This window comes from Pelodiscus sinensis, chromosome 23 (assembly GCF_049634645.1).
Source record: "Pelodiscus sinensis isolate JC-2024 chromosome 23, ASM4963464v1, whole genome shotgun sequence".
Lineage (NCBI taxonomy): Eukaryota > Metazoa > Chordata > Testudines > Trionychidae > Pelodiscus > Pelodiscus sinensis.
The window spans coordinates 10,778,099-10,801,231 of NC_134733.1; the positions used below are offsets into that span (position 1 = coordinate 10,778,099).

Here is a 23,133-nt window from a genome sequence, read left to right on the forward strand (position 1 = left end):
TGCTGCACCTCCATTTTAACTGACGGGGGAAACAGGGACTTGGAGATGAGAAGGGACTGGCTGCGGGTCAGAGGGAGAGCTGGGAATACAACCCACATCTTCTCAACTTCCAGTCACCTGCTCTAACCGCCAAGCCATGCTGCCGCTGTAAAAGGCACATACCCAACACGTCTGCAGCTATTTTCCATAGCTGAAATTCGCCCCTCACGGAAGGCAGTACAAGGCATATGCAACACAGAAATCCCAGGTAAGCTTACATGAGGCTGGTGTCCTGTGCAAGGAAATGGTTTCACTCCGTGTGCAATGGCATCTGCAGTGGGGTAGAGCCATGTATTTGCCTGTACACACTGAGCTCCCTTGAGCAGGGTCAGTGCTTCTGTAGTGTTTGGAAAGCCAAGTGGAAGTCAGTGCAAAGGAGCTCATGTGATCACAGGGTGCATGTCGAGGGCTGTACGTGGCATATACTGAACTTCATGTGCATTTTTATGTGGCTGGCTCCCCATTGCCTGTGCATCCACCTCCCAAGAACACACGGTGAGCCCAAAGCGATGGATTTGTCTTGGATGGGGGTGATATGTACCATCAACCCAGCCCCATGCCCGTAACATTATAGGTGTGAATGACTGGCACACACAGTAGCCTCTTGATGGAACAGCTGGATCTCATGTGCCAATGTCGGAGGCTGTGCGGTGTGCAGCCTCCCACCCTGCCATATGCTGGGCTGCAAGAGGCCGCGTGGTTCTCTTCTCAGGGGCGTGGTGATGGCTCAGAGGTGTTTAAGGCGCCTGCTGGAGAAGGCGACAGCCTCTGTGGTACCCCAGGCAAGGTGGGGGGCCAGTTCTATGCTCCCAGAAGGGGCGGGGCTTGGGGGGAGGAGTGGGGCCAGGGTCAGCCAGCCCTCTATGCCACCCAGACTGCAGCACGCCGCCCCCAACCCTCAAAGCTGATCTGGTCACAATTTAAAGGGTCCAGGGCTCCGGCCGCCACCGCTGCCACAATAGCAGCGGCCAGGGGCACCAGACCCCTTTGAATCACCAGGCCTTGGGGCAATTTCCCCCTCTGCCCCACCCCACATCAGCAGGCCTGCCCCCCAGCCAGCCCTTAGTGCTTCTGGCGGCAATTTAAAGGGCCCGGGGCCCTGGCTGCCACCACTGCCACAGTCGTGGTCGCTGGGAGCCCCCATCTCTTTGATGGGGCAGTTGCCCCCTTTTCTCCCTCCCTGCCCTGCCCCATCGGTGGGCCTGATTGCTCATTAGCTGGTGCAGAGAGGGGCCGAGAAAGATGGGTTCCCGCAAGCCATGTGACGGAAACTCAGCACCTCCCAAGCCAGGCCAGCCCACAAAGAATGGGGTCCTTGTGTCTCAATGGTTCTGCCCTCTCCGAATAAGTCCCTGGGGGGTCTCGTATAAGTGGCCCCTGTGCCCAGGGTGGATGGATCCGGGATATTAGCACCCCTCTGCTAATACCCGCCGAGGTCAGCAGAGCAGCCATGTGAAGGACCCTGGCCCAAAGGACACTAGTGGCATGTGCAGCTGATTGACACAGCCTGGCCGGGCCGGCAGGGAGTGAGCTCCACCACCTGCTCCCTGGAACAGACGCTCCCAGGGCGGCGCGTGGCTGTCCCCCGCTGCAGCATGTTCCCTGATGACACTTCTCAAAGGCAGCATGGGCCAGCCCCTGCCACAGCACCGGAGCTGGACGGCCCCTGCCCTCCGTGAGCACCCAGGTCTTCACCCACCTCGCAATAAGGTTGGCTGGCAGGAAAGAGGGTCTTAAAGGTGGACCCAAATCCGATGACGTTGAAGAGGCATGCCGGGGCCAGGCTCTTGAATATCACCAGCAGGGCCTCCTGGGAGGGGGGAGGACAAAAAGGGACCATGTCAGGAAGCCTGATATCTGCTTGGCAGCCTCAGCTTGACCAGCAACACTGCCTAACGGGCCATCCTTCTGCATGTTCACTTCACGCTACCCTGCCTTTCGGCTGCATGCAGTTCAATAGCACAACCGAGCCACACGGCTTGTTTCACAGTCACAGAAACGCAGAGTTGGACGGGACTTCCAAAGGTCTGTCTGGCCATGGACTAGTAGATCTAGGCCCTCCCAAACAGCTGTTTGGCCAGCCTGTTCTTAACAGCTTCCAGTAACGGGGATTCCACAACCTCCCTTGGAAGCATGTTCCAGAGCATAACTACCCTTAATAGCTGCTAACCTGACTCTCCCTGGCTGCAGATTAAGTGCATAAATTCTTGTCCTACCTTCAGTCCTCTTTGTAACAGCCCATGAGACGTATGAAGACTGTTCTCAGCTCCCTCCTCGGTTTTCTTTTCTCATGCTCAGTTTTTTTAACCCTTTCCCCATAAAGCAGGAATAAATAATAAACTATTTATTATTTTTGTTGCTCTTCCGTGAATTCTCTTTAATTTGCTCCCATCTTTCCTACACTGGGGCTCCCAGAATTGGACCCCGTACTTCAGCTGAGGCCTCACCTGTGCTCAGCAGAGGGGACAAGTATCTCTGTTTCTTCCATATGACACCCCTATTACTACACCCTAGAATGGTAGCAGCTTTGTTGGAAACTGCATCACATTGGTCACTCAGATTCAATTTGTGATCCACTATAGCCCCTCTCTCCCTCCTCCCTCCCCTCCCCCAGATCCTTTTTAGCAGTACTACTGCCTAGCCAGGTATTCCCCATTTTTGTAGTTGTCTATTTGAGCTTTCCTCCCTAAGGGAAGTACTTTGCACTTACCATTGTTGCATTTCATTTTGTTGATTTTAGACCATTTCTCTAATTTGTCAAGGGAATGTGGGGTCTGGTAGGGAGTTTGGGTGAAGGAGGCGGTTGTGACCTGGGGCAGGAGACTGGGATGTAGGGTCTGGGAAAAGGTCTGGGTACATGAGGAGGGGGAGTGGCTTTGGGTTATGTGGGATAGGGGGCCTAAGAGGGGGTAGAAGGTTGCAGGGAGGGAGGAGATGGGAAGTCAGAGGGAGGCTCTAGACAGGAGACTTACCTGGGCTACCCCTGACCAGTAGCCCAGTAGGTTTCTCAGACAGGCACCCTGCCTGCCCCACTCCTGCACCCGCTACAGGGGCCATGTGGGTCTGTGAATAGCTGTGAACCTGAGAGGAGTTGGGACAGGTGCTTTACGTGCTGCCTATTGTTCAAACAGGCAGCTCCCATTGGCTGGAAACTGGCCAATGGGATTGTGCTGGGGACAGGGACAGTGCACAAAGCCTCCCCTGGCTCACAGCTGTTCAAAGACAAAGCTCCACTGCCACTTTTCTGAGCAGTGTGTGGGGGCGGGGCAGGCAGGGAGCTCCCCGCTGTGTCCCTGGGCCGGATCTGGTGGCTTGGCAGGCCGGATGTGGCCCACGGGCCATATTTTACTCAGCCCTGCTACAAACAGCGCATCCCATCTGCCAAGCATCGAGGTCTGGAATGCCGAGAGACTTCAATGTGGGTTTATGCCTGAGCCCTCTACTATGACACAGAAAAAGAAAACCCTAGCTCCTGACTGGCTGAAAACAGTCATGTGGCAATCAGTAAGTTTGTATTAGAGGCTCTGTGACAGGTAAACAATACTGAGATCTGGAGCAACGTTAACTCATGTGTATTTTATGTGCATTTTGACTCCCTGCAGATGGGTTAGGAAAAACTGTGATTCACCTGAGTTAGTGAGTTTCGTCCTGAAACGTGATTTCTCTCCCCCCACCCAACCACCCATTTTGAACTTGATCTTTTCTTTAGAAATCATTTTCAAAAAACAGATTCCCAGATAATTCTAATGAAGCAATTCAAATGTATGTTCCAAACACTGGCTACAGGTTTCAGTGAACAGGAAGATTTATCACTCCTTGAGGTAACTATTGATCTCTATTCTGCTGCACTCCATATTTATCTCTCAGATCAATAAACCCAGATGTTCACCTCAAGAGAAATCAATATCTGCTTACTATTCCATGTTTGACAATATATACGATTGACACAGTCACACTTACCACCCCATATACAGTATTTTTGAAAAGGTTATCTGCATTATAGCAGGAGTGCTAGAATGAAACTAGCGGCAGGAAATTAAAAGGGTCACATTTTCCTTAACATTGTAGCTTCCCAAACTCAATTCCCCCTCCCCCTCCCTGGTTACACACACACACAAACACACACACACACACACACACAGTGCACAGATACCAAATTATTCACTACCTATTCATTTTAGATTCATTTTAATCTACAGATAGCACTGTTGTCACCTGGCACGGTTGTCATACTGTGCAACTCCACTTCCTGCTTCTAATACATCCCAATTCATTACATGCAATTTATAGTTCACACTGATGACTATGCAAATGTTATTCAATCAAGCTCAATCCATCCAGAGGACATGAAAAATAGATATTTACAAACGACAGAAGCCAAGAGAATACAAGAGGGTGGGTTTTTTCCCTCAAGATACATTGCCTTGAAAGGGGGACTCTTCTTTTCTTTAGAAGTGAAAGGGAAAATGTAGCTGGGCAAACATCCTTTCTTTGTTCAGGATTGCCCCATGACTGGAGATCTTCAAGGACATTTAATACCATGCTAGTTAAACTGCCAGGAGAACCCAAAGCCTTCCAGAGCAGCCCCATTTCAGTACCAAGGACAGTTCCCTCTGTTGCCAAGGGTGAATGTCACCTTCAGAACACTGTTGTTGTACGCTAGGATTTTCAATGGCGTTTAAGAGAGTTAGGGATGTAAATCCAGGACACCTAATTCCCTTGTGTCCCTTTAAAAACTCCAGCCATAAAGAATAATGGCACTGAATAATAAGCACTGATGTAACTGATAGAGTAGGGTTATACATGGAGCACTATATATCAGAAAATAGGTGAAAGTGACAAAGCAGTGTAAGTTCTACTGATTTGGCAGTCTGTCGGTTTATACGGGAGTGTAATTTGCACAGCTTCTTTCATCAGCCTGAAATTATTTTTGATGTCTCCCATGCAAATAATGACCAGGTTTGACCCTGCTCAGTATGTAAGAATTAATGAACCCATAGCTCAAGGTTATACGATAAATAACAGTGTACAGCACCAAGCTCTTATATAGCACATCTCATCCATCGCTCTCCCCAAGCTACAGAAAGCTGGGCACAGATTATTCTAGTTACTAAATAACAATAATCTGTCATATTCATACAGGGTAAGGACCTAGACTAAGTCTCAGCAGACATGGGTGTTTTCTTGGGTGAGTCACTTAATCTCTGTGTTCCAGTTCCCCAACTTTAAAATGTGAATAAAAATCCTTCTTTACGCCCATCCTTTGTCTGTCCTATCTATTGAGGTTGTATGTTCTTTGTATGTATAGCACCTCGCAAAAGTGGGGTCCTGACTTCAGTTGGGGATAGCAGAGTCTAGTCTCAAAAATTTACTATATATTTGAGAGAGTTTGTCTGTTCAAAAACTCTTCATAACCAGTAAGAGCTAGGGCCACCAAATTTGGTGTGTAGCTTCCTCTTCTCCTAACTTAAAGCAAGGTCAGTTTGGTTGTGCCAGGACAACCAGAAGCCCCAGGAAAAGGACAGTTTTCCATAGCACGCAAAGGGAGGAGCTGCTGTTGGGAGGGACATGACATGAGAGTGGCCACTGGGGAGAGCGAGCCCACAGGGGAGAGCTATCATGCAGGGTGTCCTCTGGGGACAGCCTTACCAGCTGGGGCTCTCCCACCACTCCATGCCGTGCAGAGGGAGAGAGCCCCCCTCACTCTGGGTCAGGCTGGGGGAGGAGGGAGAGTGGGAACAGGCACTTGCTGGCCCCCCAGGGACAAGCTGGCAGGTGGGGTGCACAGTTCCCACCACTCTGGGCCACCCCCAGGAAGAATCAATGGCCACCTCCTGCCCTGAGCCCCCCAAACCTCCAGGGTCCTGCCCTGACTCCTGCATCCCACACAACACCAGCCCCTTGCCCTGAAGGACCTGGGCAACACTGGGTAAGTCTCCTAGGCTAAGTCCAGCCTCGAGGGTTTTTTCGAAAAAACTTCCCCTGCGTCTAGACTACAGCCGCGTTCTTTTGAAATTAAATCGAAAGAACGCGGCTTTTCTTTCAACGGCGGAAAACCTCATTTCACGAGGAAGAACGCCTTTTTTTGAAAGTGCTCTTTCGAAAAAAGGCGTTCTTGAATGCAAACAGGGCTTCTTCGAAAGCGAGCATCCAGACTGCCTGGGTGCTCTCTTTCGAAAAAGCGGCTTGCTTTTTGAAAGTACTGCTTGCAGTCTAGACGCTTTTTTTCAAAAGAGGCTTTTTCGAAAATTTCTTTCGAAAAAGCCTCTTTCGAAAGAGGCTTGCAGTCTAGACGTAGCCCTACTGTAAAGAAGATATTATCCCCCTTTGCAGATGGGTATACTGAGGCCCAGGGGGATAAGTGACTTACCCTAGTCCACGCAAGGACTCAGTAGCTGAGCTGAGAATAGAATCTAGGTATTGTGACCACTAGATACTGCTCCCCCGAGCCAGAAAGAAAGCACACAAAGTAGAACAGAATCTCCTACTGAGTGTCAGGCTGTAAAATGTGTGTTTCTTTGCCCATCAGTGAAGTAATCTTTCATGTCTGAGATGTCAGGGGCACTAATGTAACCCTTTGGCAATCCCACCATAGGAAACAGTAACTCACAGCAAGATATGCAGTCAGCTATGTTTGCTAAGTGGCCTGTGGATCTCACATGTGCAAGGGCGAGAGGAGAGCTAGTGCCTGGCAGATCGGGACTGCTTGCTTTTATAGAGTGACAAAGGGAATTTTGAATGTGGCAACACTTAAACCTGTTTCTTTTAAGTTAATGCATGTGCATGCGCACACACAAACACATGTACACAAGCACACATGCATGCATATGCACACACACATGTGCATGGACACAATCATATATGTACACTTGCATGTTCAAAATGTACATGTACACAACCATGCACCCACACAAACATGCATGTATCCACCTATGCATGCACACAAACACATATGTGCAGACATAAGATTTAGGGCACTGGGCTTTAGCAACTCCCAGGCTCCTCTTCTCTGCAGGTGGCCTGTACAAACCATCCCTTCTGTTACTCGGACAACAGCCAGCACACAGCAGGCAGAGCTCTCTCACTCTCCTGGTGGGGGGCTTCCTAATGCTGTTCCCATGGAAACAAGAGCCAGCTTGGGAATGGTAAGACTCCTACTGACAGGCCTCAGGTGCAAGTCCCAGAGGCAGAGGCTATGCCCAGAAGGGGATGCACCAATACCCAGAACCGAGCTCCTGCAAGGGTAGGAGTTCTCCATCCACACAGCTCTGCCCCAGACATGGGTGGCACTGCGGGAGGAAAGGGTGCCACCAGGACTCTGGAGAGGAACTAACGCAATGGCTTTCCCCCAGGTATTCTCTGCCAACAGGGCATCAACCTGCAATTTAGAGTTGCCCTTTCCTGGCAGAAAGGGTTGGGGAAGGGTGGCTTTGCAAGCCCCACCTGCCTTCCCCAGGGCTAGGGGATGTAGCAGCTCCTACTGGCGTAGGAATCTGCAGGGGTAAACTGAGTCCAGAAAGAAATTGTCCCCGGACTGCCTCTCCCAGTACTGCTGTTGCTCACTGACACATGCCAGGGCCAGCTGGCATACACAGACCTGGCCTCGTAAGTGCAATAGGCATGGACAAGCATCATTAAATAGTGAACAGAATGATTTCCCAGCCTACGGCTGCCAGGGTTTCTAGGAGGGAAATCTGGCTCAGTCCTGTCCTTCACAATTATACCAGATACAGGGCACAGCCAAGATTTACACGCTTTAGGGTATCTCTCCATTGTCGCCAAGGCAGGGGCAAGGCGGTTTTCGCAGACATACAATACGGCTGTGTCTACACTGAGCCACTTATTCCGGAAAAGCAGCCGCTTTTCCAGAATAACTTGCCAGCTGTCTACACTGTCCGCTTGCTTTTCCGGAAAAGCAATGACGATCTAATGTAAAATTGTCAGTGTTTTTCCAGAATAACTATGCTGCTCCCGTTCAGGCAAAAGTCCTTTTCCGGAAAAACTGTTCCGGAAAAGGGCCAGTGTAGACAGCACAATTTCTTTTCCGCAAAAAAGCTCCGATCACAAAAATGACGATCGGGGCTTTTTTGCGGAAAAGCGCGTCTACATTGGCCATGAACGCTTTTCTGGGAAAAGTGCTTTTCTGGAAAAGCATCCTGCCAATGTAGACGTGCTTTTTCCGGAAATACTTATAACGGAAAACTGTTCCATTTTAAGCCTTTCCGGAAAAGGATGCCAGTGTAGACGTAGCCTACTAGTGTCCACACTGACATTGCATTATTTCAACAGAAAGTTGAAATAACAGGTGGCTTTTTCCAATGGCGGTAAACCTCATTCCACGAGGAATAAGCCCTTTTCCAAAAAAGCTTTTTTGGAAAAGGGTGTATGTAGACGCTCCACTGCTGCTATGTCGAAATAGCTCCTCACCAGGGCCATTCTAAAGTTATTCCTCCCCGGTGCCTCCTGGGGCTCTAAGTCGAGATAGCGCATCCACATTAGGGGAACCTACTTCGGACTAACTTTGAGGCTTCTCTGTAGTGTGGATGCTCTATTTCGAAATAAGCTTTTCCAGACAATATCTTCCAGCTTATTCTGAAAGAAGCTTGCAGTGTAGACGTACCCCTAGAACACTCAGACAGATTGGTGGAAATGATTCATCAGCATGTAAAGAAAGCCTTTTGCTATCTAATATTTAACCAGAGTTTAATGCTCAGCTAATTCCCTTCAATTGCAGATCCTTAAGAGTCGTGTTTTATCCCCTGCTGTACCTTGACACGACTGATGTTCACGCCACTCATGCTTCCACTGCGGTCTATCAGAAATATAAACTCTCCCTGGGTTTTCCTGAGGTCTGGCTGGCTGGTTCTCAGGTCAGGGCAGAAGTTCAGCATGATGACGGGGTGATGAGGGATGTCCTTGTTCAGACGTTTCCTGATGATTTCCGTCTGCAAGGAGCAAGAAATGAGCTTGAGCGAAAGAGCTCCGCTGTTGCAGTGTATCTGCAAAACTCCTCCACGTACTGTCCCTTGCCCCACCCCACCATTCTACTCTAGGGAAGGTGACCATATTTCCTACAGTCACAACAGGGCAACCCAGGGCTTGTCCAAGCTGCTTCCACTCCTCAGGGCTCTGTCAGAGCCGTGCCTCCCCACACTGTCTGGGGCTGAATGCCCCTCCGAGGTCCATACCTTATGCCGTCCACAGCTGGGGTGACCCCCTCCTTCTCTGAGCTCTGTGTCCACAGTGTGGCTGACCACCCCCTCCCTGAGCTCCACACTCCAGGCTGCCCACATCTGTAGCTGACCACCCATGCCTGTGCCACCCGTGGATGCCACTGGGACTGACCCTCCCTCCCCAAAGTCCGTGCCAGGCACCTCGTGTTGCCTCCCCCGCATTTGACAAAAGCAAATGCCTGTTTTTTGCCAAAAAAAAATTAAAAAGTCAGGACGGGCAAGACAGAGGAACTGCCCTGGCCAAAACCGGATGTAGGGTCCCCCAACTGTAGGCGTGAGCAGCGCGGGATGACACAGACAGTAGTGAAAACACCTGAGCCCTGTGTAGACGACAGCCTCTCCATTCCCACCCTCTCCACACACCCCCTCCCGTGGAGCTGCTCCAGTGCTCAGTTCTATGCATGATTTCTCCCTGGGAAGAGGCACCCTGAGGGGAAGTGCTGCGTGAGACCCCCATCAAAGAACAAAATACCCAGGCAATGGCTGCCAGTGTGAATGTGCCGTGGGAGCACAAGCAAACCATCCACATCTTGGAATAAGCACCTTGATGTGACCAGGACTTTAACAGGGCTCAAAAAAGAGCTGGATCGATTCATGGAGGTTAGGTCCATCAATGGCTATTAACCAGGATGAGTAGAAATGGTGTCCCTAGCCACTGTCTGTCTGGAAATGGATGACAGGAGAGGGATCATGTGAGGATTATAGATTGTGTCCCCTCCCTCTGAGGCATCTGGTATTGGCCACTGTTTTCAGACAGGGTACTGGGCTAGATGGACTGACCCAGTCTGGCTGTTCTTATGTTCACCTTACTGCAGAGAATCGCCAAACACTTTATCAATGAAGCCTGTCTGTACAAAGTTGGTAAGTATTCTTAGCATTTGCATTTTGCATATGGGGAAACTGAGCCACAGAGCCATTAAGTGACTTGCTTGAGGTCATGCAGTGATTACATGGCCAAGCTAGACACAGAACTCACCACAGCCTCCAGCTTTGTTCCCCATCTAAAGGGGACACAATGGCCGGACTCTGGTATTTTCTGCTGAATCTGTTTTTATTACCTGTTCTTTTTATCATATTTTATCAGATAAGTTAAATACCTGGCCTACCACTCTAGGCATCATTGCAACAGAAATCTGCACAATAGATAGTTTCTTTACTACTCATCAGACCTATTGGCTTTTTGCATTGTGTTTCGTTTTATCATACATATCAATCTTCGTTTCAAAACATTAATAACATCGTACTTAAGAAAAAGAGCTCCCAGGGCAGTATTGGCCTCCCCTTTGTTATATGCATGATGATTATTTATTGGCAGACTATCATGCCCAGGAGCCCCAGTCGTGACTAGCACCCCATTGCGCCAGTTGCTGAACCCCAGTAGGACAAAAAGCCAACAGTTGGCCTTAATCCGCAGAGCTCCACCTACTTCCGGAGCAAAGCCGATTTCTGCTAGCGGAGTGTCTGGCCCCTTGGCCTATCTCTGCAGTACTGAAGCATGTTCTTAAGTAAACAACTTTTCTAAACAAGGAAATGAATTCAATGCTTCTGATTCCCTCTGATTTCATGGGAAGTTTACAAACCTGCTGCCTGAACAATGGGTCGGATTTTATACAGCCCGGCGGCTTCCATTCCCAGAGCCCTCTACAACTTCATTACCATCCCTTCTTTTTTATCTGGGTCTCCACAGACTGCTGATCTCTCTCCTTACTCAGCCGCACTTCAGCTTGGTCTGCACACAGAGGCTTTCGAAGTATAATGGGCTCACTATTCTGACGTCCCTGTAAACCTTGTTCCACGAGGAGTACGGGACGTTTTGGAATAGCACTCTGTTTGGAGGCATGGGAGCCGTGTAGACACACCTTAACACTGCTGTGTAGATGTATCCTAAGAGTGTTTGCCACTGATTTATTCAAACACATGGTGACCAAGCTGCATAGCTACGAGTGGAAAAGGATGATGAGCTATCATGGTGGCCCTGAAAAACGTTCCCTTCCCTGAACTGGCACTGCTTCTCTGGAGTTCCAGCTCTGGGAAAAGTTTGCAGCTATTCCGCACCCTGGTTTGGCACCAAATTCATAAGGGAATCAACCGGCATCATAGTGCCGCCCCATAACTTCTAATGCATCCTGTTAGGACTGCATGCCAACACACAGACCTCTGCTGCTGTCCCCCGTCCGCTTGGCAAATGTCGACTGGATTCAGACCCCCCAGGGACTGCCTGGAGAACATTTCACGGGAATGGAAGAGACTCAAACCTCACCGCCAATATAGTTCTCTCTCTTCCTGTGGCTCGTCACATCAGGGGTTGGGGACGAGCAGCAAGCATCCAGGGAAGGCAACAGAAGGTCCTGATTGTGACAAACCAGAATGAGCCAGCAGAAATGGGTGTACGCTGTCCCAGTAACGTCACTGCTACATGCTTGTTTTACCGGCTGCATTTCCCAAGCTCCGGTTTTGACTCCATGTAGCAGGTGGGGGCAGGAAGGGAAGGATGCCAGGGCGCTGGCACACAATGCACCCTTAGGGGATGCGTGCTGCTACTCCATGTCTTTTGCATTGGCTCACAGAGGGGAAATCCCTCCCAGTCCTATGGTAGTAAACTTGAACATGGAGTCAGACGCCCACGAGGCACAGGGGCAGTTTCTCTCCCGTTCGTGCTGCCAATCCCACGGCGGGCGCTCCTCTGGGTTGGGCATCGCAAAGCTCCACCGGGAACAGCCCCAGGATATGCTGCAGCTGCTCCCGGGGCAAAGCCTCTCAGGAGAGTCACTGCATTGGCCTCATTTGGCACCTGCTGCCGACTCCCATCACTTCTGGGGCTTGCAGGGCGCCGTCCCAGCTGATCAGCTCATCATGCACCACCAGCAGTGTTGGTGCTCAACACAGTCCCCAGCACTCGATCACAAAACCGACACGGCATCAGCAAGTTGTCAGAGGTGCAGTTTTGGGACCGTGGCTTTCAGGTGCTCTGTCTTGAGCCACTTAATCCATTCCCTGCGCTGGTTGCCGATCCGGTAAATTTCCAGCCCCGCTGCTTCTTCGCCATTTGTGGGGGTGAATGATCATTGCTGGTACTTTGACTAAAATCAGTTGTTTTGCTGGCCTCACTCCAGAGACTAGAGGAAATCGGGAGCCGGGCTCCAATGACCTTGGTGAAGGCTTTCTGGTGGGGATCCTTTGCACATGACGAAAGTTCTTCGACGGGTGTCTGCAGCTCAGAGGTCAGAATAAAATGGAAGGGTGAAACGCTGAGCTGCTGTACTAGAACTTCTATTTCCATGGAGCCGACTGGCAATTCGTGGGAGAGAAGAGGACAAAGGAAGCTGTCCCACTGAATTATGGGATACTTTTGCTGGGCTCCAGGGAACTGATCCCAGAGGAGGGACTGCATCTCCACTGCAAACCAGTAGCACTTGAACCCACTTTGACCCTTGCAGAGTCATAGGATCCTACATCTGAGCCCAAGTCTGAGAGATTTGTATGTAGACAGAAGAGGGGTTAAGGCTTGAGCCTGACTCAGATCCCGCAATGTAGATGTATCCTCAGTCAGAACTGCCCTGCCTCAGCTGGGGATGGTATTTCATCCATCCGGTGTCTCCCCACTCCCTTCCCCATTATCCAATTGCAATAAAGATCTTGTCAGCTGCCCGTGGATTCCAGAGCATAGCTGCCCACATAATCCTGCTAGCTTCTGAGCATTCCAACATTTGCATAACAAAATGACGAAGGGGAATTAATTACCATTTACTGCTGAAGTGTCCATGTTAATTCATTTAAGTGAAGAGGTGCTCAGTGTCAAGCTCTCAGGAGCCGCAATTCTAGCTTGTAATCTACCCAGGATACCCCACTCAGTGGCTGCTCTGTTAGTCGGGTATACAGGGGATGGAAAGCCCTGTGCAGCCCTGGCACCATCCATTGTGAGCGGCTCCCTTCCCAGGGCGGTCACTCCTCATTCCCCCCAGGCATACAGGTGGGGTTTTCCCTGGAAAATGACTTTGGAGTCAGACACCCACCAGATCATTTGACAGGAGAAAGACACAATATAATCAGGCAGGCATCTGAGCAGGAACGTGGGAGGTTCAAATCCTTCCACCTGCCATACTCAGAATGGAATTGCAGGAGAACCCTGCGGCTAAGACAGATGAGGCTCTAATCATTGCATCTAATTGCAAAGGAAAGAAAAGAACCCCGAGAAAATTGTCAACACGGCTTCCATGTAATGAACAGTCATAGAACACTAGGACTGGAAGGGACCTCGAGAGGTCATCGAGTCCAGTCCCTTGCCCCCATGGCAGGACCAAATACTGTCTAGACCTCGGCTCTTGCCTGGGTTTTACCCCAAATCTCTCCACTGGCCACTCACAAAAACCTTCTGCCGGGTTTAACTCCTGACTAATTTCAGAGGTAAAAGGGGGGATTTGGAACCTAGATCGGGGTGGTCAACCTGCAGCCCATTGGGGTTCTCTATGTGGCTCACGAGACATTTTGTTACCGTTGCTCATGTGCAGGGTTGCCAGATTCTGCTGGTTTTCATCCATGTCATTTTTTCCTACCGATTCTACTAAAGTGACACACACTTAAAGCAAGCACATCAGCCGCTCAGGAAACTGTCGTTGTGACAGCCTGACAGGAGACGTGGGGCCAGGAGCTAGCATAGGTAACATGGCCACTGCTGACAGTGTGACCTTGGGCTGCAATTTTCAAAAGTGGCCACTGATTTTGGTTGACTCAGGGTTAAGAATCTGACGTGAGGCACCTTGGGCCTGATTTTCAGAAGCACAGAGAACCCCTACTTCCAAACTCCGCGGGCATGGCTGTCAACGTGCCAACCCGGTGCATGCAAAACAAGGAAGTGCATTGAAGAGACACTTCACTTCAATGAGAGACAGTGCATGCTGTCACTCAATCTGCAGACGCCTGCCCTGGAACCCACCACCTATGCAGAGACTGTGAATATTTAGCAATCTAAGGCGCTTGGCATTATAAGCAAATTGTTAGGCTAATTATTGCAAGCAATGGAATTAATACTATAATAATATAACACTAAATGTAATATGTAATATGATACTATAATACTATACTATTACTAACGCTCATTCTATGACTGAGTTTCACCCCCTGTTCATTTATTCAGGAGTGCTACAAATCCCACCACCCCCTTTCATCAGCCATAAGCCTAATAGGACATATCTTCACAACAGAGTTAAACTAGGCTCTTGCCTGGGTTTCACCCCAAACCTCTCAACTGGCCACTCACAAAAACCTTCTGCCGGGTTTAACGCCTGGCTAATTTCAGGGGTAAAGGGGAAGAATTGGAACCTAGGTCGGGGTGGGCAACCTGCAGCCCATTGGGGTTCTCTGTGTGGCCCATGAGATATTTTGTTACCGTTGCCCATGTGCAGGGTTGCCAGATTCTGCTGGTTTTCATCCACGTCGTTTTTTTCCTGCCAATATTACTAAAGTGATACACACTTAAAGCAAGGGCACATGAAGGGAGGGGCATGCTGATTACACACAACATGGGCCGTGAGAGCCGTGCGTTCCCTCTGCATCCAGCCACAGTACCACTACGGTTCAGTCGGGACCCCCACACATTCTAGGTACTCAAGTGAGCAAATCTACCCTGTCCCGGGAGACCGTCTTGGTCATGACAATCTTGCTGCCCACTGAGCTGGCCTTGGTTGCTCCTCACTGACCCAGGTTCTGCCTTAACTCTGGCTGGAAGCCACCCCCTTTGCAGCAACACAAGTAAAATGATTTGGGTCCCAAGCAAGGCCGGTCCTAACCAATTGGCAGCCCCGGGCAACTGCCCGGCTTGCCCGTAGAGTTACCAGATGGTTTAAAAAAAAATTCTAGACAAAAATGTGTCAAGCAAAAAAACAAAAAAAAGGTGGGGAAAATTTGTCAAACAAAAAAAAAGGGTTGGGGAGTAACCAGGGAAACCTGGGGGAGGATTCGGGAGGTTGCAGCCCACCCTTAAGACTGGCTTTGGTCCTGCAAGCCCTCCGGTGCCTTCCCACAGTCCCCCACCTCCACCCTGCCAAAGGGCAAACTTTCCCGCAATTGACTGGATGCACCCTAGTGCATCTCAGCACAAAGCACCATGGGCTCTACTCCCGACACTGCTTGTGAGTGCAGAAACAGCAAGCACACAATCATTTGGCTAGGGCTGTGCCGGGGAGATGCACACACCTGGGCTAGGCTACCCTGGGCACTCAGACCCAGGCACTGATCACCTGGGCTAACTCTGGCAGATTACTGGCCCCATGTGGTATGCGATGGGGTGAACGGTACACACATATGTAACCAGAGCTCCACGGTAGTTCCCAGAGGAATCCCATGTTGCTGCTGCCTCTTCTAACTCCACTGGCCAGGTCCTCTCCAGTCCTGGGTAAAACCTCAGTCCCCGGCCAACTCTTTTTCCGTCTCACCTTTTTCTCAGGGCTGGGGTCCTTCTTAGTCCCTTTAATGAAATCATTTCTCCCCTTCAGGTGTTGCTCGTACTCCGCAGGGGTCATGTCACCCTCTTCCATCAAGACATGAGGCATATGGGGCTCTGAGAGTTCAGAGGAAGAAGAAGAGAACAGCCTTAGACTTCTGGTTGGCAGGTGCTGTAGCGGCAGGAGGGATAGCTCAATGGTTTGAGCATGGCTCTGCTAAACCTTGAGGAGGCCATTTGGGGCAAATCTGTCAGGGATGGTACTTGGTCTTGCCGTTAGGGTAGGGGACTGGACTTGAGAACTTCACAAGGTCCCTTCTAGCTCTATGAGAGTGGCCCAAATTGGGAGGCTGCAGCATTTGAGTTAGTGCCTGGGGGTGATGAGACAGCAATGGGTACATCCCGGTAAGTTCAGAGCTTTTGTTCACATCAGTGGCTCAATGTTTACCTCATGAAAGAGGCATTTACCTCCAAAGCGCAAAGACAGAGCTAATGGCAACTGGTTCCCGGAACAGGCGGGAGGGGGCGAATGGCGGACAGAAAGTGCAGGCCACCTACCGCTCGGATGGATTAATATTTCCACTGGTCGGTCGAAAGTGTGTTTGTTGGCTAACGTGATCATGATGCTCTTTGCGGAGCGGGCGGAGGGGTCGGCATCCGCTCGGATCTGGTGTGTCGGGCTTTCGACTCCTGTGCAGGAAAGAGGGACGGGACACTGGTGTGAGAAGCGGTTTGGGAAGTGGGGATTTGGGGGGAGGGGGAGCTGGAGCTCAGAGGGGGAAAAGAGAGAGTTAAGAGGGGAGGGGGCGCAGAGACAAGGCACCAGGAAAGTTGAGAACAGAGTTGTGCAGGCCAATGTGCCTGGATTCCTGTCTGTACCCCAGGGGCCCAAGGTACCCTCCAAGGGAGGAGGGATAGCTCAGTGGTTTGGGCATTGGCCTGTTAAACCCATGGTTGTGAGTTCAATCCTTGTGGAGGCCATTTGGGGCAAAAATTTGTCAGGGATGGTACTTGGTCCTGCTGTAAAAGCAGGGGAGCGGACTTGATGACCTTTCAACATCCCTTCCAGTTCTAGGAGATAGGCAATCTCCATTAATTTATTACCCCAGGACAGCACAGTGTGCTGACGCCTCATTTGCAGCCGTAGACCATCAGTGCTGTAAGGGAGAGGGTATCACCCACTCATCAGCATTGAGCTGCCAGCCCAACCACTGGCACCGTGGCAGGGTTAACACACTCAGACTGGCTCCGCCTTGTTCAGTGGTGAAAGGTGCTTCTCCAGTGGGCTGGGTTCCCAGGGCCAGCCCCGGTGGTCTCACCTGCAAGGAGACACGGCCCCCGGATCTCCAGGTGGAAGCTGAACTCATATTCAGTGGGGTTGGTCGCTTCGCTCTCCAACAGCTGGGCCAGACAGAACTTGGGAGCGGGATCCGGGCTCCCTGCTACACAGGAGTGTCGGTCTCTGGATGTTGGGGACATGACACCAAGTCAAAGCTGCAAACCCTGGACGTGTGAGCCATGGCCTCCCACAGCAGCTCCTTAGGCAGCCAGCGGTCCATTTTTGCTGGGCTGTGGGTCTAGACAACAGCCTACCAGCCTTAGTGTCTCTCCTAGCTCAGCCCGAGGAGTTCATGCGTCTCAGCCCCTTGGACTTGTCCCTAGCAGTGTGCAGAGTGAGCTCTGGTCTGGGATGCACTGCACTGAGGTAGCAGGTTTAAAACAAACAAAATGAAGTACTTCTTCACACATCACACAGTCAACCTGTGGAACTCCTTGCCAGAGGATGTTGAGAAGGCCAGGACTTTAACAGGGTTCCAAAAAGAGCTAGATAAATTCATTGAGGACAGGTCCATCAATGGCTATTAGCCAGGATGGGTAGGAATGGTGTCCCTAGCCTGTTTGTCAGAAGCTGGGAATGGGTGACAGGGGAGGGAGCACTTGATGATTCCATGTTTCAGTTCATTCCCTCTGGGGACCCTGGCATTGGCCACTGTGGGAAGATCGGACACTGGGTTAGATGGACCTGTGGTCTGACCCAGTCTGGCCGTTCTTACGCTCCGGTGAGGGGCACAAAGCAAGAGAACAAGGCAGATCAAAGGGAGAAGGAAAAGGGAAGCTGAGAAAGGAGCGATGGACAGGGAGATGGCTACAGATTGGCAGCTATGCCAGGGCGTGGCACTAGGGATGGCCAGGGGCACAAGAGGGTAGCAAAGGGTAGAAGTGGGGAGCCGCGGGTGTACCAGACAACCCCCTCACAACGCAGGCTGCTGATGAGAAATGAAGGGGGCCGCTGGTCTAGGGGAAATGGGTTTTTATAGAACCATTCGAAGGGCATGTGGCCTGACCTTCAACTCCTAATAAGTTCAGAGCAATTCAAGCCCAACCCACAGTCATTCTGCCCCTTGTAGTTATAAATTGGAGTGGGGGAAAGAAAGCTGCTAGAGGGATAGGGGGCATCTCTCTGGCCCTCCTCGCCCCGGCGCCTGAGCCCCTCCCCAAAATCAGCCCCTTGCTCCCCCTTACACTCGGAGCAGGTGTCCAGAGAGGCTGGTGCTTTCCCCGCTGCACTGGGGCACCTTGGGGACGCACACGGCTGGCAGAAGGACCCTCACGGCACCGCTCGGGAGCGTCTGCAGCTCCGATGAGGTGCTGAGGAAGACAGACACGCTTTCCAGCGGAGGGATCACACCCAGGTTAGCCACGAAAACGATTCGCTCCAAATCCTCGTCCAGCCCGATCCTTCCTGCACAGAGAGGTCACATGGGAGATGCTGGAGAGCCTACTCCTGTCCCTGTCCCTCTCCCTGTCCCTGTCCAGGTCTCCCCCCTTCTGCACCAGCCCCTGGCACTGGTGAATCAAATACTAGACAGCCCACAGCAACATCCCAGGGCTGTCAAGTGCATTAGAAGGGCTTCCGCAGGCAGCCTGCTCTGGGCTGAGTAGCGGGAGAAGTGCTTTGTGACTCAGGAAGGCCTGATCCAAAGCCCACTGAAGTTAAGGAATCTTTCAAGATTCATGTGCTGGCTCTTCCAGAAGCTGAGGGTAACTGCATGCCATCGGTTCTCCTGTCCCCGAAGTGACCAAAGCCACTTCTGGTCTGTATGAGTGCTCCGGACACCATGTCGCGAGCATGTACAACCGGCAGCCCCACTGGGATTCCTCCTCCCCTGCCATTAAAATCACCGGGGTCTCCTTACCGCTTCCATCCTGAGCTCGTCCATTGGGGAGGCAGTAACAGTCATCTAGTTTGGCTTTGTCTTTGATCTGCACTGTCACAGCCTGCCTGGAAACAACGGCTTCGAACCCAACCACGGTGGTGTACTCATCCAGCGGGTAGACAAAGAGACCTGCCAAAAGGCGAGGCTCTTAGAACAGCCGTCAGGTGACACCCCCAGGAGGAGAACTCCCTCTCTGTACATCGGTGTGTGGTCCATGGTTCCAGGGATCCAAACCTGCATGCCTCCAACGTTAATGCAGCCTCGCCCCAGAAGTACACCCTAAGGATACAACCCCTGGTGGACTTTCCTCCAAGAATCTAGAGGTTTAAGATGTGCACAGAAATGTCAGGCTTCTCATACTACCTCGGATTTGATAGGCCCTGATTCAACAGTTACAGCCACTTGATTCCCAAGACACGGCAGCTCCAGACTCTGCCCCAGCCTTAGCATATGTTAGAGCAGCCTAAAGGCCCTTCTAACTTGAGCAATGCCTAACTTGAAGCACGTGAGTCATTCCATTGGCTTCCACAGTTCTTCTTGAACTGGCTATTGGGCACGTGTGTCAAGATCCTGCGAAATGGGGCCTATCACACTTGACAACGCTTGATGCCTCAGAAAGAGTTTAACTCTGCTCCATCCCCGTCTTGCCACATAGATTCATAGAACTGGAAGGGACCTTGAGAGGTCATCAAATCCAGTCCCCTGCCCTCACGGCAGGACCAAGCATCATCTTGATAATCCCTGACAGATGTCTATCTAACCTGCTTTTGAATGTCTCCAGTGATGGAGATTCCACAACCTCCCGAGGCCATTTATTCCAGTCCTTAACTTACCCTAACAGTTAGGAAGATTTTCCTAATGTCCAACCTAATCTTCCTTTGCTACAATTTAAGTCCATTGCTTCTTGTCCTAAGGAGAATCATTTTTCTCCCTCCTCTTTATAACGCTCTTTTAGGTACTTGAAAGCTGCTATCATGTCCCCTCTCAGTCTGCTCTTTCCAGACAAAACAAGCCCAAGTCTTTCAGTCCTCCCTCACAGCTCATGTTTTCTAGAGCTTTAATCATTTTTGTCGCTCTTCTCTGGACCTTCCCCAATTTCTCCACATCTTTCCTAAAATGTGGTGCCCAGAATTGGACACACCACTCCAATTGAGGCCTAATCAGTGCAGAGTAGAGCAGAAGAATGACTCCTTGTGTCTTGCTCACAACACTCCTGTTGTTGCATCCCAGGATCGCGTTTGCTTTTTTTGCAACAGTGTCACACTGCTGACTCACATTTAGCATGTGGTTCACTATGACCCCTAGATCCCTCTCTGGCTTGGTCACTAGATCTTCAGCACCAAAGCACCTACCACTTGAACTAAAGAACCAACTCTTAAGGATGAATAACCAGCAGGTTCTTCTTCTCAATGCTGGACAGTTAGATGGGGGCGTGATCACACACTGAAACGAGGGATTAAGTAGCCACATGATTAATGATGCCACATGGCACAAAATATCACTCCTGAGCATCTTGGCACACGTGATTAGATTATTCTTATTGCTCACTCTGTTGTAAAGGTGTGAATATTATATATGGCCATAAAAACACCAGGACACATCTGAAGCTTGGCCAGCCCCGTGTACACCCAGGCAGTCTCCAGTTCCCCAGGACTTGGGTTACTAAGTCACAGTGAATCGGAACCTCTAAATAGCTCCAGGAATTTGGAGGCCTTTTGGTCCTTGGAACCTAGAACCAAGAGTGCCCTGGAGAGCTGATCTCACAGAGGCAGGTTTAGCAATGACTAGAAGGCCATGTCTACACTACAGAGCTTTTCTGGGATACCGGAAAAGCTCTGTTGCATCCAAGTGTCTGCTTTCCGAAAAAAAATTCAGAAACGCAGATGTGTTTTTTTCAGCATTCCTGTAAACCTCGTTCTATGAGGAAGAAGGGATGTTCCGAAAGAGGGTTTTTTCCTGACATTTGGGCCCATGTCGGAAAAGCCTCTGTCGGAAGAAAAGTGGAAAAGGATATGCAGCCTTCAACCACTTGAAGGGAGGTTCCAAAGAGGATGGAGAGAGGCTGTTCTCAGGGGTAACAGATGGCAGGACAAGGAGCAATGGTCTCAAGTAACAGTGAGGGAGGTCTAGGTTGGATAACAGGAAAAACTATTTCACTGGGAGGGTGATGAAACCGTGGAATGGGTTCTCTAGGTGGTGGTGGAATCTCCATCCCTTGACGTTTTAAGTCCTGGCTTGACAAAGTCCTGGTTGGGATGAGTTAGTTGGGATTGGTCCTGCAGGGGGTTGGAGTCAATGACCTCCTGAGGTCTCTTCCAACCCTATGGCTGTGTCTAGACTGGCAAGTTTTTCCGCACAATCATCTGCTTTTGCGGAAAAACTTGCCAGCTGTCTACACTGGCTGCTTGAATTTCCGGAAAAGCACTGACGATCTCATGTAAGATGGTCAGTGCTTTTCTGGAAATACTATGCTGCTCCCATTCGGGCAAAAGTCTTTTTCCGAAAGACTTTTGCGCAAAAGGGCCCGTGCAGACAGGACAGTACTGTTTTCCGCAAAAAAGCCCCGATGGCGAAAATGGCGATCGGGGCTTTCTTGCGGAAAACTGCGTCTAGATTGGCCACAGACGCTTTTCCGCAAAAAGTGCTTTTGCGGAAAAGCATCCTGCCAATCTAGACGTGCTTTTGCAAAAATGCTTTTAGTGGAAAAGTTTTCCGTTAAAAGCATTTTCGGAAAATCATGCCAGTGGAGACGTAGCCTATGAGTCTATGAGTGTATGATTCTAGGAAGCACTAGCGGCCTGATCCTCTCACAGCTCCAGCAACTTTTCTGTTCAAAGAGGCCAGAATCTGATTCCCCTGCCAAGCAGCTGTCTGACAGTGGAGGAGAGCTCAGCATCTACCCCAAGCATTCTTTGTACACTTTGCACACATCAGAACGGGGACTGGTGTGCCACTTTACTTTTCAAAGTCTCAGTTGGGGCAGGGTCCCTTAGGGTACGTTGCCGGCAGCTGTACAACAGAAGAGCCCTTAGGCTGCTCTAACATATGCTAGAGCTGAGGCAGGAGCTGAAGCTGCCGTATCTGGAGAATCAGGTGGCGGTAACTGGCTCCCCAATGCCCCCTGCCACGCTGAGTGGTTCTCATCTCAGGAGAGAATCTGGCCCTCCAATTGCACCAATAGCAAGTGTTGTTCCCTGTCCATAAGAGGAGGCTGCTGAGCCGGACTCAGAGGATGTCATTAATACCAGCATTGATTCCATCGCTGCTGCCAGCACACCAGGGAACCGAGCCTCACCTTCAAAGGGATGGGTCTCCGGGTTGCCGTAGGTCAGGGAGGCCGTCATCCCAAAGGCATAGCCGCTGACGCAAGAGGTGACCTCGGAGGCTGTGAGTGGGAGGGGAGAGCTGCTCGCCCGGTTAATGAGCCCCGGCATTCTGCGGACAGGCTCTGGGGTAGCCTGGGCGTCAGACCCTGCAGCAGACTGGAGAGGGGAGAAGATGTCAGAACCCTGAAGGAGCCGTGACCACTGGAGCCCAACACATGCCCAGCGCCTCAGACTTGCACGGGCACTTAGCAGAGCGACAGCTCCGATACGGCCCCTTGCAGGGCCTGTTATGGGCCTCCCGCCCTCTGCAGTGCAGACACGTGACCGGCCCAGCAGCCAGCGTGCAGCTTCTCCAGCAGGACCTTCCTCCAGGGACCTGTACAGAGTTGACAGCAAAAGGTGGAACTGAAAAGGCCTCGGAACTGAAGACGGCAATCAAGGCCACACCCTCCACTGATTCCTAACTCCCTCTCTTCCCTTGGCACTGTGAGGATGGGCCACAGCAGCACCAAGCGGGATGGGTGCACCCATGGGACCTTCTAGCCTGACCTGCACCTGTCAAGTTGCCTTTTCTAATGGGGTTTCTAGGGGTAACTGTCAGTAAAAGGTGATCCTGGATTTAATGCTGATGCCTCAGCCCCTTCTATAGGCTTGTGAGCTAGAGAACAAATTTGTTTCCACTTGATCATGAGGAATTCATTTCCTCATTGGTGAAGGTGAACTACCCGGGCAGGCCCATGGCATGGAGATGAGTAAAACATTCCCACCATGATGGGAAAGATGCCATCAGTCCCCATTCCCGGACATTCAATACTTGGGAACTCCTTGATTAATCTGCAGGGAAGGCATGGACTGTGCCCAGGGCCAGGGCATGCTGG

At 50.8% G+C, this 23,133-nt stretch overlaps 1 protein-coding gene across 3 annotated transcripts in view; it reads right to left on the reverse strand.

Annotated features, from left to right (window-relative positions):
* The window catches only part of VWA5B1 (von Willebrand factor A domain containing 5B1), a 75,244-nt gene that overhangs the window by 35,184 nt on the left and 16,927 nt on the right, over positions 1–23,133 (reverse strand). For all 3 annotated transcript variants that reach the window (XM_075906395.1, XM_075906394.1, XM_075906393.1), the window contains exons 4-11: positions 22,225–22,411; positions 18,909–19,058; positions 18,235–18,454; positions 17,031–17,173; positions 16,270–16,401; positions 15,704–15,828; positions 8,808–8,984; positions 1,739–1,849 (exon numbers count right to left, since the gene is read on the reverse strand). In XM_075906395.1, the coding sequence (XP_075762510.1) occupies positions 1,739–1,849; positions 8,808–8,984; positions 15,704–15,828; positions 16,270–16,401; positions 17,031–17,173; positions 18,235–18,454; positions 18,909–19,058; positions 22,225–22,363 (1,197 nt within the window). In that variant the 5' untranslated portion in view covers positions 22,364–22,411. The remainder of the gene's footprint in view (positions 1–1,738; positions 1,850–8,807; positions 8,985–15,703; positions 15,829–16,269; positions 16,402–17,030; positions 17,174–18,234; positions 18,455–18,908; positions 19,059–22,224; positions 22,412–23,133) is intronic.